General features: G+C 38.6%; 4 protein-coding genes across 4 annotated transcripts; 2 read left to right on the top strand and 2 right to left on the bottom strand.

The window, feature by feature from the left end:
- Window positions 1–1,206: 1,206 nt before the first annotated feature.
- c-cup (calcutta cup) lies at window positions 1,207–2,084 on the top strand. Its single transcript, XM_017253879.3, has 2 exons — window positions 1,207–1,392; window positions 1,454–2,084. The coding sequence occupies exons 1-2, from the start codon at window positions 1,353–1,355 to the stop codon at window positions 2,017–2,019; spliced, it is 606 nt and encodes a 201-aa protein (XP_017109368.2). The 5' UTR covers window positions 1,207–1,352; the 3' UTR covers window positions 2,020–2,084.
- A 505-nt stretch (window positions 2,085–2,589) lies between these two features.
- On the top strand, window positions 2,590–3,554 carry LOC108133806 (accessory gland protein Acp29AB). Its single transcript, XM_017253878.3, has one exon. It carries the CDS (start codon window positions 2,632–2,634, stop codon window positions 3,424–3,426), a length of 795 nt encoding a protein of 264 aa, XP_017109367.2. The 5' UTR covers window positions 2,590–2,631; the 3' UTR covers window positions 3,427–3,554.
- A 4,932-nt stretch (window positions 3,555–8,486) lies between these two features.
- On the bottom strand, window positions 8,487–10,723 carry LOC108133803 (uncharacterized). The gene has a single exon (XM_017253876.3). The coding sequence runs from the start codon at window positions 10,586–10,588 to the stop codon at window positions 8,570–8,572; it is 2,019 nt and encodes a 672-aa protein (XP_017109365.3). The 5' UTR covers window positions 10,589–10,723; the 3' UTR covers window positions 8,487–8,569.
- A 183-nt stretch (window positions 10,724–10,906) lies between these two features.
- Window positions 10,907–13,002, bottom strand: LOC108133805 (uncharacterized). Its single transcript, XM_017253877.3, has one exon. It carries the CDS (start codon window positions 12,931–12,933, stop codon window positions 10,912–10,914), a length of 2,022 nt encoding a protein of 673 aa, XP_017109366.3. The 5' UTR covers window positions 12,934–13,002; the 3' UTR covers window positions 10,907–10,911.
- Window positions 13,003–15,018: the final 2,016 nt, after the last annotated feature.

The raw sequence follows: 15,018 nt of genomic DNA, 5'->3' as shown, positions 1-15,018 counted from the left end.
AGCTATGGAAACTTTAAAGCGATGTTGACTTTTTTTCGCCTGGTGCTACTGCTGCTGGTAATCCCATATTTATACGATTTTTATTTTTAATTAAAACAAGGCAATGCTGAGCGGAAGGAAGTGTGGCGGTTGGAAGGAAATGTAATTATATTTGAACAGCATGTGAAATATGTTTTAATTTATTATATTAAAATAAGTGAAAAAGAAATCACCGGAAACTGGTGAGAGAACAAAAAAATATAACAAAGGCAACAAACAAGAGGCAAAGGAAGCAGCCAGCCGCAAACCGAGTGCCCAAAGCAATTTGAGGCAGCGTCACACGCGGCGTATGCGTAATGTTCTCGCAACAAAATCAACGTTATGCAAATTTTAATGCGAGCATAAGGCGGAAACGAAAACCCGCTACGCTTGCCAGTTTTCTCTCTTGGTTCTTTTTACGTTACGTTGGATATTCTTCTAATAGGGTATCTAGTGGGTATGATGGGATTAAAAAACTAAAATCTAAGCTGAAGTATGCTATATATCCGTATAAGCCCTAAAAGTTGCATATATTTTATGATTTATTTTGTATATTCTGTGTTAAAAAAAAAGGATAACTGCTTCATTATCATTTAATTAAATATCTAAATATATTTTTTGAATAAACTTATCAGCAATACTTCTAGCATTACATTTTTTATAGAGCATCGGATAAATCCAACGCAAATCAGAGCAAAAGTCCTTCGTTCTGCCACTTGCCCTGCAGCTGTATTTACCATATAAGTTGGTATGTGTGTGTGTACACATATTTCCCTTAGCACTCTCATGGCGCGAAATTACATTTCGTTTCAGACACACACACACCCACACACATATATGTATGTATGTAAAGCTCAAAAAATTGTAATGAGCTTATTAAGTCATATTAAAGTCCAAGTACAACCAATTTGATAAAAACAGCAACTGACATCAGACACACACGCATGAAAGTGCGTTTTCCAGGCCATTTTTTACGATCGCATTTGGCCTTAATGTTAATAGCAAATGGCGCCGACACAGCTATGTCCTTAACGTATCCTGAACGGTATGTAATTTATATGAGGCATGTAAACGAGCTCGGCAGCAGGTGGCTTAACATGCCGGGAAGTGGTTCAAACGGCTGCTAGGCCAATATTTTTTCAACTCCACACACTGGTAAATTAATCTCAACTTAAATTAATTGAGTGTAATCAAATGGCTGGCGAATTTCCGTTCAAATTCAGTCTGACAGTAAATGTTTCAAAATTCAAGTAATGCTGGAATAATCCTGCACCAAATCGCATTTACAAATGTTTTGTGGAGCAGCGTCTCAGTCTAAGTGTAGATAATCATTAATGCCTAGTAACCAAGTGATGTCTGCATTTAATATGGCAAGTAAGTTTTCTAGAACTTTCTTTTTTAAGACCTATATTTATAAACATATATTTTTGTTCAGAACTTAATCCGAATGTGGAGGCAGCCGTTAAAATGCTGAGTCCACTTTTAAAAAATCCCTTTGGCCAGCTTGTGATATCCTTTATGTTGGGCTACTTTGTCACCACAAAGTTGTCACAAATTGTTAACAAAATAAAGGGAAACGAGGGCCAAACTGAATGTGCCAAATCGGAAAATAAAGAGCCGGATAATAAGGATGGCCATGGACTTGTGCCGGAAGGAGAGAAGGTTCTTCCACTTAGCCTACGGCAATTGGCCGATTTCAATGGAATGCTAGATGACCAACCAGTTTACACAGCCTTAAATGGAAAAATCTATGATCTGAGTCCTGCCCGTGATAAGTACGGCAGTCAGGGTCTTTATTCCCTTCTGGCTGGATGCAATGCCAATCAGGTCTTAAATATTGCATGTGGTTCCATGGGCGTATGCACCGACGATATTGTGAACCGTTGGGAGCAAAGCCTCAAGGCCGAGTTCAATATCGTCGGTTATTTGATTGAGGAGGATGAGGAAGATATGGCAGGAACGGAATCCACTGCCAGCGGAGTTGGAGACCTAGAAACTTAGGAAATGTAAAGGCTTCTTGGTTTTGTTTTGTAATAAAGAAAACTTTGTTTTTGGATCTAATCTTAGCGCTCGTATTTTGGAATGCAAATGTCCTATAAATATATTAACAGTTCTTTTACTGTTTCAATACAGACTTAAGAAGCTTATTTTATACACATTGGAAAGCAATAAATATAATTTATCAAAATGAACTTGAAATTAATGAAAAATTGCGGAAGCACTTAAAAGTGATATAAATTTCATTTCCCTTTTCTTTAGTTAAGTCTTGCGCCTCATTCTGTGATTATTGTAAATATTTTGTTGTATTTTTTATAAAAATATATAAAGGAAAGTCGATAAGCAACACTTAGAAAAAAACATTATCATTTAAATTTTTTTTCATATCATTTAAATTTAAAGGCAGTTACACATTTTTTTTATACATATTAAATGTATACAAAGTATATTTATTTTTCATTTGGTGATAAAACATCATAAACTTTATTTTTTTTTCTATATACAATATATTAAAATTAAACAGTGATATCGCTCAACGAATAAGCGAATGAATAAGCGAATACTGAATATAAAAATCAGTTCTGTAAAAGCTTTCCCGAAGAAAAGACATTGCAAATGTGTGAGTCGGTGTTTATTTTAAGTATTATCCTCCTCATTGGTGGATCCTTGGGCGAGTCCCAGGACACACGGTCTACGGCGTGCGAGGTTCAGGATCCACCCAAACAATGTAGCGAGTTCTGTCTGTTACTTTTGAAGCCATTGGCGAACCACATTAGTTACCATCAAGAGGAGTGGAATAAGTGCAATACCATCAACAATCAGACTCAAGTGGCTTTGGGCACAATGATGGACAAGCAGACAACCCTGCAGGTCGGACTAACTAGAATTGAAGAGAAGGAGTCAGATATAGAGACGAAGGTAGCAGCTCTGGAAAATATAATATCCGAAAAACTCCAGGAGATAGTCAACGCTACGAAAAGTCTTCAAAATAAAATGGAGGAACATTTTTCCAAAATTGAGAACTCATTACTAAAAATAAAATTCCAAAGCTCAGGTTCAAAACACTTTTATATTGAAAAAAATATGCTGGTGGATTGGAAAACAGCTGAAAGTAAATGTCGGGAGATGGGCGGACAACTGGCATCCATTGAAAACGATGACGAATTGGACCTCATTATTAAAGATCTCAAGGCCGACACCAGCTACTGGATTGACATAAATGATATACAAGACGAAGGAAAGTTCATTTCATCCGTTACTGGAAAATCCCCTACTTATTTTAAATGGCATTCGAAACAACCCGTTATGGAGCCAAATAATGAACAAGATTGTGTTTTTATTTATAATAAAAAAATGCAAGATTATGATTGCAATGATAACAGCCACTTTATTTGTCAAAATACAAATTAAATGCAGATAAAAAATATATTTTCAAGTTTTTACTAATATATTTTAAAATCACATATTATGTACTTTTAATCATTTTGTAACTTTGTAGCAAGCGCTTTGTTAAAAAAATAAATTAAATTTTCTTCATACATATTCTTTTACAATCTTAAGGTTATTATAAATTTTAGTAGAAAAAAGCTATCAAGAAGGTAAAAACCTTTCTTTTGAAACCTGAATTCTTCAGAGAATTTCTAACTAATGGAAAAAATGAAATTTATTTTCTTTAGCATTTGACCGAGCACTTGGCATCTGGCCGGAAAGTTTTTCGCATCACTTTTGTTTTCAGTTTTTTTTTTGGCGCTTTGACAGGAAAATATCGACAACAGCAAATGTCGATAACAACAAATTGTTTGTCGTGTTTTTCTTTATTTTTTTCAGGCTTTTCTTTTTTCCTTTGGCGCTCTTAGCCCATCAAGCTGTTGACTTTGTCAAGTTGTCGCCAAAATTTTCAGGGCTTCGGGTGTTTTTCGGTCTTTCCATTTCGGGTCCAAAGTGAATGTACGAAGGTGTGTGTGTGGGAAAACTTTTCGCCAAACACGCAATTGACTGAAATTGAATTGAAAGCCAAGAAGGAAAACCGAGATGTGATAGGAAGGGCAGAAAGAAAAGAATGCCGTCAGGTGCTACACAGCTAATAAAATCAAAATTACTTTTTGCCCGAGCACAAAGTTTTGTAGTCGACGTGCTTAAGGAATTTAAAAAAGTTGTTCAAAAATTGTTAAGCACACACTTCAAAATCAGCCAAATGTGCAAAAGGCCAACACACACTCGCACCCACTTCCTTCTAAGTACCAACAAAAACATTCTGGAAGTGGAATTGGTTTTTTTTTGTCAAGGGCAGGGGAAAAGTGTTATTTGATGTGTTGAATTTGATCAAGCGAAAAGGTGACAGAAAGGCTCAAAAGTTAACAACAACCAGAAGGGCCAAGAATAACAAGTAGGAAGTGGGGTCTTGAGTGAGAGGTGGGGTCTTATCGAGGCTTAAAGGGAAAAGGCATTTGCATAAATGATCTATACAATAAATATACCCATTCCGAAACTAGAAGCATCTCAAAATAATTTAATTTTATTAAAAAAACAACTAGTGCCCTCTTTCCAGTTCTTAAATGGGTTCTCCTTTAATTTCTGCTAGTCTATGAATTTATTACCATCTGGTTGTCATGTGCAAACGATGCTCCCTCCCATACCCAAACATATAATACCTCAAACCACCCAAAGTGTCATTCATTCATTTTAATGTTTTACGTGACCCATTCGAAATCGAATCGAATGACTCATTAAATGCAGAATAGAGGAAAACAGGTGGAAAATAAAATAGTCGGCAGGTAAAGTCATTGTTGTTGGTCCTGTACGAGGTGAAAGGCAATTAACCATAAGAACCATAAGAGCTTATGCCATGGAACGTGCCTAATTGCCGGAAAACACTACCCGAATCTGGTTTTTCGTATTTACCTACGCAAATGGGAATGCTTGTATGTTTGCGGCAAACAATTAGTTTTCCAATTTCGGAACTAAAATGTTTGCAAACAACACAAATTAAATTCGCCTCAATTGCATTCCGGAAAACTGAGTTGGTATAGGAGGTGGAGATGTGGATGAGAGGGATCCTCTTTTTTCTTTTTGGCCAAAGTTTGCATTGGTCTTTGGCACTCTTGGCTCTGCTCGGTGGAGTTAATTTAATTAGTTTTCATTTATCTAAAGTACACGCTTCATTACATAATTTAACAATTCATTAGATTGAGCCGGGTGCTGTGGTAATTGAAAAGCGCGTCACGCTCTAGTCCCTCGGATTGTGCTCCACTTTCGTCCCTCGTCCTTGATCGGCCCCACCCACCCCACCATCCTTGAACATCAAACTCATCCCCATACCCATTTCACAGTCTGGTTTTTATGTTCACTTTGTTATTATTGCCGCCAGACAATTGCTAATGGTCGCTGTAATTATCATTAAATGCTTCGCTTTTCTTTCTGCATCCCTTTCCATTTTTTCTTTATATTTCTTTCTTCATTTCTTTTGGCTTAATTTTCCTACCCCTTCCGCCACCTACCAATTTTTCCTGGGAACAATGCCACTGATTCAACAGCTGCTGGCTACATTTTAATGTGTTTGCCAAAGGATTAAACTGCACTTGGCAATTTTCCTTAATTTAATTGCATTCGAAAGTGATTTGTGATGGTTTGGCCATAAGTGGAAAAAGTTTTAAAAGTTTTTAGATAAAATTTATTGAACAAGTAATAAAACTGAAGGTATTTATAAGAATAACATTTTTTACATTAAAACATATAATATTGCTCATACGCCCTGTAATCCCTAAACCACATTATAGAATTTCTTCTACACGACACAGCTTAGCTTTCGCTTTTGCCATAATTTTCCACATTCTCTGCTGCAAGAGGCTTAAATTTGCCAACTGGCAACTGCCACAAGTCAAATTGTCATGCAACCATTTTGGCCATAATTTCTTGTTTTTTTCTTTTTTTGGTGCGGTAACATTTTCATGTTTTTGGTACTCTGGTGCAGTATTTGATTTGCAAATGGCACTTTGCTCTGGGTCCCCCCGAAAATAGAGATCCCATCAACCCACTAGACACTCGAATGGCTTTTGGGAATTCATAAAACCATGTTACCCTCCCAAAAACGAAACCAAAGCTGAACCAGTTTTGCCTCATATATCAGGCTTAATTGCAATTCAGATATCCAAGAGATGTGGCTTTTATTCAGGGTGGGGAAAATAGAGGGTTGGGAAAATGCAATTTGTGAGCTAAAGAGTTGACCTAAAGGCATTTTTGGCGGCGTTGTCTAGACTCTAGACTGCTAACCTCCCAGCTCCTCGTTGAGTGCCCAAAAAGGCTCGAGTTTGCAAATAAATTTCAAAACAAATCTCCAGCAGCTCGGGGTTGGCCCATTAAAAGTGGCCACAGACTGGCTGTCTCGGGTGCGTTATGCGAGTACTTTATATTCAAAAGCGTGTAATTTGCAAAAATGTCGGCCCAAGCTCCTTTGCCGGCGCCCGAGCTCCCAAAACGGCCCTGAAAGGCAACAGCTGTGTTCGTCACATTAACCTGATGCCACAGGGGAGACAGGGGGTGTGGGGAGGGCCAAACGTTAGCCAAGTGCGCAGCCCAAAACACTGGAAAAAATATATAGTATTCTTCCAACAATCTTTCAAAAATACAGACAAGTTTACAAAGATAGCATTATTTAAAGAAAGCTTAATTATGGTTTCTTTTTTAATATTTTAGATTTTCATATTTTTTTACCTAATTAATTTTTTTTAGTGCATTAATGTAAGCCCTGTGGGCCGACGGCTTTTTGTAGGTCGCCGCCAACGTTCCCCTTCTTGTCGCATTTTCTCGTTTGTGTCGTCAGGTCGCGGTTAATTATGTTTTTTGTATGTCCTTACGCATACCAAGGCAAAGGCAAAGGACCTCGTCGTCCTTATAGTCTGGCCAATGTATGTGTTGGTGAGTGCGTATGCGTGAGCTTGTGCCTGTGTGTGTGATTATCGTCTCGGATTTAATGTGCACTTTGATGTGAAACATTGCTAATTTGGCTTTTTATGTTCCTGCAGGCGCAGTTCAGTTTTTTTTTAGGTGCCACCCATGGGCGTGGCTCTTTAAGCGATATTTAAAGCCGGATTAATTCGCGACTTGTGGCATTTTTATGCCGCTTTATTATCAATTAAAAAAGTGTCAAAACAAATGGCGCTGGTACTTATGGTTTGAAATGTATGGTAAATTAAAAGAAAAATAAGGGGTAATGGTTAACAAACATGTTTTTGTTTAAAAATATTCCTTAAAGCTGTCTTAAACATCCTGCCACTCCAACTGGATTTAACCTTAAAGCTTGACTTATCCTGTGAACTGCCAGGCGCACACCACCTCGGTGTATCTGTATCGTTTCAATTAATTCTCGGAAAAAATACATTCTCCTCTTACAAAGTCAGTCAATTTTTTACGGGGCAATTTGTGAATTGTGAAAATTGATTTATGGCATTTTCGCACAGGCATCTCACATTTCACTCTTCACTTTTCACTTTGCTGCCGATGACAGCCGACAAAAGGCCAAAGTCAGGACTGGTAGAGCAGTGCAGGGCAAGGCAAAAAAAAACGTGAAAATCCAAAAGGAGCTGGCTAAAAACAAATGGCAGACATAAATCCATCATCATCAACATTATCGTGATGGCCGAGGCAGCCAAGCGTTTGAACAAATTGACTGCAAGCAATTTGGGCCAAAGAAAGTGCAAAAAATAAGCCATATAATTTAGACAAATATGGCCAAAAAAAAGCCAAGCATTTTCTTAATTTGAATAAATAGCCTAAGAGTCGGTACATTAACCAGTTCTCAGCTCTCGTCAGTCCTCCCCGATGGCATAAATTCTGATCAACTTAATTGAGTGGCTCGTCAGACAGGGCAAAAGCAACAAGTCTGTGTTTCTGCCATGTTTAATTCATTTCCAACAAAAGCCACAAAGTAAAACAAAAGTTTAATAACAATTCTTGCCGCCGGCTGAACTGTATGAAAATATATATGAAATTGTAAGGTTTACATTGTACACCAGGACGTTGAAACTTTCTCTTTGCTGATAAATTAATTTCAACTCAAAGTTCTGGCCAGTCCATCTGAAAAGCACTCCAACCCACTCGCATTTTAGTTTATTTCATAATCGACTTACCAAAGGGCAAAAGCCAAGACCAGATGTTTGACTCACAGACACAATGTATCTGAATTTGGCCAAAATATTTTAGCCACATTGCTGCCAACAGAAGCCAACCACAAGAGAGACAAAACCTAAACTGGCCCAAATTGTTTTGCACCCTTGGGCTCTAATGCAGTTAAAAATAATAGAGGAAAAATATTTAAAATTTACAAAGTTGATATCAGATTTTAACTATATTTCCCAACTGATTAATATTTTCTTCCATGTTCAAATATAACAAAATTTATATTAAATTGCAGGCTTGGCAGAATTTGAATTACTATGATAGAACAAGGATTACTTTTCATTTTGTTTTTATTATAAGGATATCTATTTTATTATTTTTCAAAATTTATACATATTAGGTCTCACTGAGTAAACATATATTTAATAATCAGAAAGGTCTACACGCCACAATGACAAAACGGTTCCAGCTTAGCATTCGCTATACATACATTTTTATTTCCATCGTACCCGATTCGAATAATCTCTCCAATCAGGGACATTGTGTTTCCATGCTTCCGGGTCATACCCTCAAAAAATGCATCCATGGGCTTGGTCTTCAATAGCACAATGACGTCTCGATCAGTATTTTTTTTTATTCTAAACCAGGGACCCTGATCCCTGTAGTTTTCATTAAGGTGACTTCCCTCCCGTCTGTGGGAGTTCTTGAGGTCCCTTTCGGGGACTTCGAAATGGGCACTGAGAATAGAATCCAATTTCAAAGGAATACACATTGCATACTCCTCCAGCATTTTGTTTATAGAATCTAGTATAAGCTGAGCGGACTGCTTGGCTATTTGATCAGTAGGTGGAATGGAAACCTGTCGATGGCAGAGGCAGAACTTTTTTTTTATGTGGGAAGAATTACAGTTTCTCCACGGTGGTATAGGCAGAAATAAACTCACTGCCCGGGGAGTGCTTTTGCCTTTTAAGTCCCACAGGTCGTCGGACATTTTCTGAATGGACTCATCCTGCAGGGATTCGATATCCAGAACATGCTTCATAGTCGCATACAGGTCGTAGGTGGTCATTAAGCTGTGAGCATTGGAGTGAAGGTTCTGGATAGCTTGAGGATAAGTCTCCCTCATCCATTTTGGATATAGAACTGATAAAAGCGGCTGACTATCCTCGATCATGCCCTGGAATGTGTGTCGAAATTTACCCCATCGCATTCCATGGTCAGACATGAAGAATATAAGGGTATTATTGGTGACACCACTATCGTCGAGGCTTCCGAGCAATCGCTGGAATCTTTCGTCCATTAGACGGGGAGAGTTGAAAAATTCATGCAACCCATTGGACCACCAATAGAAGGAGAAAAAGGGATACCTCTGGTAGTGGGGCAGCATGCGGTCCGTCATCTCCATCAGTACGTCCAGGAAAGTGCGTTCTCCGATGCAATAGGTTAGGGGAAGTGAACAGTTTTCCCGTATAAGATACAATTCGGTCATAAAATCATGGAGATTATGGTCAGTGGTGGGTTTATCGAAGCCTTTTTTCTTGTAATAGAACATAGACACTCTGGCGTGATCTTCCGCAAAACTAGTGTTGTAGCCAGCTTTCTTGAAGTCTTTCCAAATCAAAGGTAGGCGATCCATAAATTTGTCTTCTGATATAAGTCCATTGGCTTCATCGGAACTGAGACCTGTCAAAAGGGCAATAAGGTTCGGGTAGGTGTTCAAACCGATCTTATTCATGCCCCAGAACTCCACATGGGACATATTTGATCTCATGTAAGCGGCAGTTTTAGGCATTTGCCGCAGAAAGTTTAAGTGGGATACTGAATCTATACCCAAAATCATTACTGAAATGGGCGGCATTTCACTTCGTCTCTGATTTCTTTTATCCCAAAACTTCAATCTGGGGGGAGGTGGTTTTAACAGCTTTTCAGGAGTTGGTTGGATGAAGAAGTGGGCGTCGTTGTAGAGACTCTTGTTTGTTTCAGTTTCCACACACTGTAGTCGCAAGTGCCTGACTCCTTTGGGGACCTTCAGAACATAGGGAAAATCTAGATCGAATCTGGTTCGATGGGTCAACTTGGAACGCCAGCGCCGGTGTATTTTAAAGTTGAGCCAATAGCAGGTTATTTCCCAATCGTTGGTAAGGCCAGATTCCTTCAGAATATCATCGATATCACGACTCAACTTCAAATACCAGTCTCCATTTGCCATTTCAGTACGGAACCATGTAGTTTTTGGACATTTTAGTTTAAATTTTGGATGGTTCCACTCCCAGTTCGTGAACTTTTCGATTTGATGATTCATCACATCCATGGATATAATGCGACATCCGTCGGTGTTAACAAAGAATGGATCTCGTATTTCGGTTACTGTGTCATGTGCTCCATAAATAAAGAAATATACAACCAGAGCCGATAATATAACACACAGTCCTAGCTTGCGAAAACATTTTTCCACCATGTGGTAATATTTTAAAGAAATTTTAAATTTTACCTAAATGCAAAAATTATTTAAGAATATTTTCAAAGGTTACTAACAATTTCAAAATTACAATACTAATTTCTAAAAATAACAAAAGTTTCGAAATTTGATTTATTTACCGTATCAATCTCAGAATTTAAATTTTAATTTATTTAGAATAAAAGTTTTTACTAGACTGCGTAAGTGCAACCAAAGCTAATCGAGGAGGAGGATGTTAGAAATGACAACCAAAATGGGTTATAAATTATTTCATAATAATGCCCTTCATTCTACTGAACATGTAAATTAGAAATCAGACTTGTTTACACGCCACAATGACAAAAAGGTTCCAGCTTAGCATTTGCTATACAGCCATTGGTTTTGTTCTTATTGTCCCCGACACGAATGATCTTTCCAATCCGGGATATTGTGGTTCCATGTTTCCGGGTCATACCCTCAAAAAACGCCTCCATGGGCTTGGTCTTTAATCGTACTATAATATCGAGGTCACTATATTCCGTTGGTCTAACTGAGGGACCCCGATCCATGTAATTTTCATTAAATAGTCTCGCTTCTATGTGGTTATTCTTTTTGAAGTCCCTTTCGGGGACTTCGAAATGGACACTAAGAATGAAATCCAACTGCAGGGGTATACACATTGCATACTCCTCCAGCATTTTGTTTATAGAATCTACTATAAGCTGAGCGGACTGTTTGGATATTCGATCAGTAGGTGGAATAGAAACCTGTCGATGGCAGAGACAGAACTTTTTTTTTATGTGGGAAGAAATACAGTTTCTCCACGGTGGTATAGGCAAAAACAAACTCACTGCCCGGGGGGTGCGGTTGCCTTTTAAGTCCCACAGGTCCTTAGACATTTTCTGAATGGACTCATCCTGCAGAGATTCGATGTCCAGAACATGCTTCATAGTAGCGTACAGGTCGTAGGTGGTCATTAAGCTGTGAGCATTGGAGTGCAGGTTCTGGATAGCTTGAGGATAAGTCTCCCTCATCCATTTTGGATATAGAACCGATAAAAGCGGCTGACTATCCTCGATCATGCCCTGGAATGTGTGTCGAAATTTACCCCATCGCATTCCATGGTCAGACATAAAAAATATAAGGGTATTATTGGTGACACCACTATCGTCGAGGCTTCCGAGCAATCGCTGGAATCTTTCGTCCATTAGACGGGGAGAGTTGAAAAATTCATGCAACCCATTGGACCACCAATAGAAGGAGAAAAAGGGATACCTCTGGTAGTGGGGCAGCATGCGGTCCGTCATCTCCATCAGTACGTCCAGAAAAGTGCGGTCTCCGATGCAATATGTAAGGGGAAAAGAACTTGATTGCCCTATAAGATGCAATTCGGCCATGAAATCGTGGAGATTATGGTCTGTCGTGTGATTATCGAAGCCCTTTTGGCCGAAATAGAACATGGAGAATCTGGCGTTATCCTCGCCAAAGCTTGTGTTGTATCCGGCTTTCTTGAAATCTTTCCAAATCAGAGGTAAATTATCCATATATTTGTCTTCTGATATGAGCCCATTGGCTTCATCGGCACTGAGACCTGTTAAAAGGCTTATAAGATTTGGGTAGGTGTTGACACCGATCTTATTCATGCCCCAGAACTCCACATGCGACATATTCGATCGCATGTAAGCGGCAGTTTTGGGCATTTGTCGGATAAAGTTTAAGTGGGATACAGAATCCATACCCAAAATCATTACTGAAATGGGAGGCCGGTTACTTTCTTTCTCATCTTTTCTACCCCAAAAATGTAATCTGGGGAGAGGTTTTCTCAATAGTTCTTCAGGAGGTGGTTGAATAAAGAAGTAGGCGTCGTTGTAGACACTTTTGTTTGTTTCAGTTTCCACACACTGTAGTCGCAAGTGCCTGACTCCTTTGGGGACCTTCAGAACGTAGGGAAAATCTAGATCGAATCTGGTTCGATGGGTCAACTTGGAACGCCAGCGCCGGTGTATTTTAAAGTTCAGCCAATAGCAGGTTATTTCCCAATCGTTGGTAAGGCCAGATTCCTTCAGAATATCATCGATATCACGACTCAACTTCAAATACCAGTCTCCATTTGCCATTTCAGTACGGAACCATGTAGTTTTTGGACATTTTAGTTTAAATTTTGGATGGTTCCACTCCCAGTTCGTGAACTTTTCGATTTGATGATTCATCACATCCATGGATATAATGCGACATCCTTCGGTGTTAACAAAAAATGGATCTCGTATTTCGGTTACAGTGTCATGTGATCCATAGATAAAGAAATATAAAACCAGAGCAGATAATATAACACCGAGGCCAAGCTTGCGGAAACATTGTTCGACCATCTATTAAAATTTAATAAAATATATCTCCTAAATGCGAAAATGATTTAAGAATTTTATCAAAGGCTACTAAAGTTAAAAGGGATGATTTAAACAAACAGTTTTTGGGTACTTATTTCCGGTTTTTTTGTAATGGGTTTGCATTTCCATCCGATTTTAGGGCTTTCTTCAGTACATGATGAACTTTCCATGAGCTGCCGCAATATTTGCCGTCAAATTAAATGCCAACATTCGCTGTCATATCCGCATACCCGTATAAATACATGCATAAATATATATCAAGGTGGATAACCAGGTGCCAACAACCGTTTCGCTGCAGTTGTTAAAGTCTGAAAAGAAATGCGACAGCTGCAAGTCATCAAGTCGGAGGCGCCGGCAGAATTCCCCAAACAAAGTGCCAAAGGACATTCAGCTGGGTAGAAGAACATTCAAAAAATAAAGAAAAAATAGGAGCGAGTGGCGCACTTCTGTCTCATATTTTTGTCATTTTCCCAGGCGCCATTTTGTTGGCTTGCAATTTAATTTCATATTTTATGCAGTCAAAATCCTGGCGGAGCCTGCGACAAAAATGGTTGTTCTCTTCTTGGTCCTGTTTCTGATTTTGGCTCAGCGGCTCTTGGCAAAAAGCTGCTGCAGTCTCAACGGTGCCGTCAGGGGTTAAGAAGTACAGACTGGGGTCATAATAAAGTCAGACTTCTTTCCAACATTTTTTTTTGTTCATATCTCTTGGAAGCATAATAAGATGCAGAAAGGGTTTAAGGTAGGAACAGGAAGAAGTAGTTTATACTATCTTTAAAGAAGGAAAAATGTCATTAAAATGGTTTTTAAAGATCTTTGCATTCCCATGATCCTGCAACTGAAGCCATTGCCAAAAATAAAAAAAAAACCTCTACGAACTTTCAACCGTTCCTGTTGCCAATTATCTGCGCCATATAACTTTTGATTTTGAACGTCGAACTTCTACCAATTAGTGGCCACTGCCACTGCTTTTGGGAAAGGAGTCTTAAAAAGTTTTCCGCCTGAGTTGGCAGATGCCAATGGGAAACTTTTGCCACTTCTGCGCCGATAGATATTGGGATATAGGATATATATAGGTATATACATATATGTATGTCTATTTTGATGGTATGCAGGTGGTCTGTTCCGGGTCGAAACAGCGATTTCGAACTAATGGCATAAGCCGCTTACCTACCATGTACTCGTACTCGCAGTTTGCTCTTCTTACTTTTAACCCACTCACCAGCAAAAACTTTTTTAGGATTATATCAGGATTTACTCAACACACATTGTGGGGTATACCCAGCCAGAGCAAGAGAGATGGGCGTAGTGGGTGCGAAAGAGAGGGACGAGCGAAAAGCGAACGCTTTATAGTTTCAATATTTGCCTTGTCCTGTCCGGGGAAAATCCCTAAGGCACATAGAACAGCAACAAACGCTGCACGGATTTATAAATGGACTGGCAAACATTTAGCCAAAAACTTCAGGACCAAAGGAGACAACTAGTGAAAGAGAAAGGTATTGGAAATAGAGTGAGAAAGAGTAAGGAAAGGGAAGTCCTTTTTTTTTTTTGCAGAATATCATTTAAAAAGAGTTGAGCTTTATTGTTTTTGGCCAATTAGTCTTGGTCTCTAACCCGTCTCGGCAATCGTCTTGAATCTCTCCCCAAGGTGTCCTTAGCCTCAGGAAAATTTATATACACTTGATTCCAAGGATATGCTTGCTATCCTTTGCTTAGGAAGAGAAAAACAAGGTAAATATGTTTTATGAATTATCATAAAATTTGAGGTTTCTTAGAAAATATTAGTCGGCAAGTAAGATTTGTTCTGTGCTTTTAAAAAGCTTAAAACCTTATGAATTTAATTTACAGAGTACTTTCAATATATAGGGTATTACATCATCTTAAAACTTTCCATTTCTTTATTCTTATTTCCATATTGCGTGTGAAACTGAGAAACTGAAGATAGCTGGCGAAAATACCATTCTGAATCCTTAAGTTGCCGCTAAAATGATTTATGTGCCAAGTTTATTTATGGCACCTCAATGAATTCACATTCAAATGTTTCCAAAGCAGGAGCAGGAAATTCCGGAG

This window comes from Drosophila bipectinata, chromosome 2L (assembly GCF_030179905.1).
Source record: "Drosophila bipectinata strain 14024-0381.07 chromosome 2L, DbipHiC1v2, whole genome shotgun sequence".
NCBI classification, from domain to species: domain Eukaryota; kingdom Metazoa; phylum Arthropoda; class Insecta; order Diptera; family Drosophilidae; genus Drosophila; species Drosophila bipectinata.
This window is presented reverse-complemented; position numbering and strand designations above follow the sequence as displayed.

What these genes read in the sequence shown, in the direction of transcription:
- LOC108133803 (XM_017253876.3), bottom strand. Translation starts at nt 10,588, where the DNA reads ATGGTGGAAAAATGTTTTCGCAAGCTAGGACTGTGTGTTATATTATCG.
- LOC108133805 (XM_017253877.3), bottom strand. Translation starts at nt 12,933, where the DNA reads ATGGTCGAACAATGTTTCCGCAAGCTTGGCCTCGGTGTTATATTATCT.
- c-cup (XM_017253879.3), top strand. Translation starts at nt 1,353, where the DNA reads ATGCCTAGTAACCAAGTGATGTCTGCATTTAATATGGCAA. An exon ending in GTCTGCATTTAATATGGCAA is followed by an intron (nt 1,393 to 1,453) that starts GTAAGTTTTCTA and finishes ATTTTTGTTCAG; the next exon opens with AACTTAATCCGAATGTGGAG.
- LOC108133806 (XM_017253878.3), top strand. Translation starts at nt 2,632, where the DNA reads ATGTGTGAGTCGGTGTTTATTTTAAGTATTATCCTCCTCATTGGTGGA.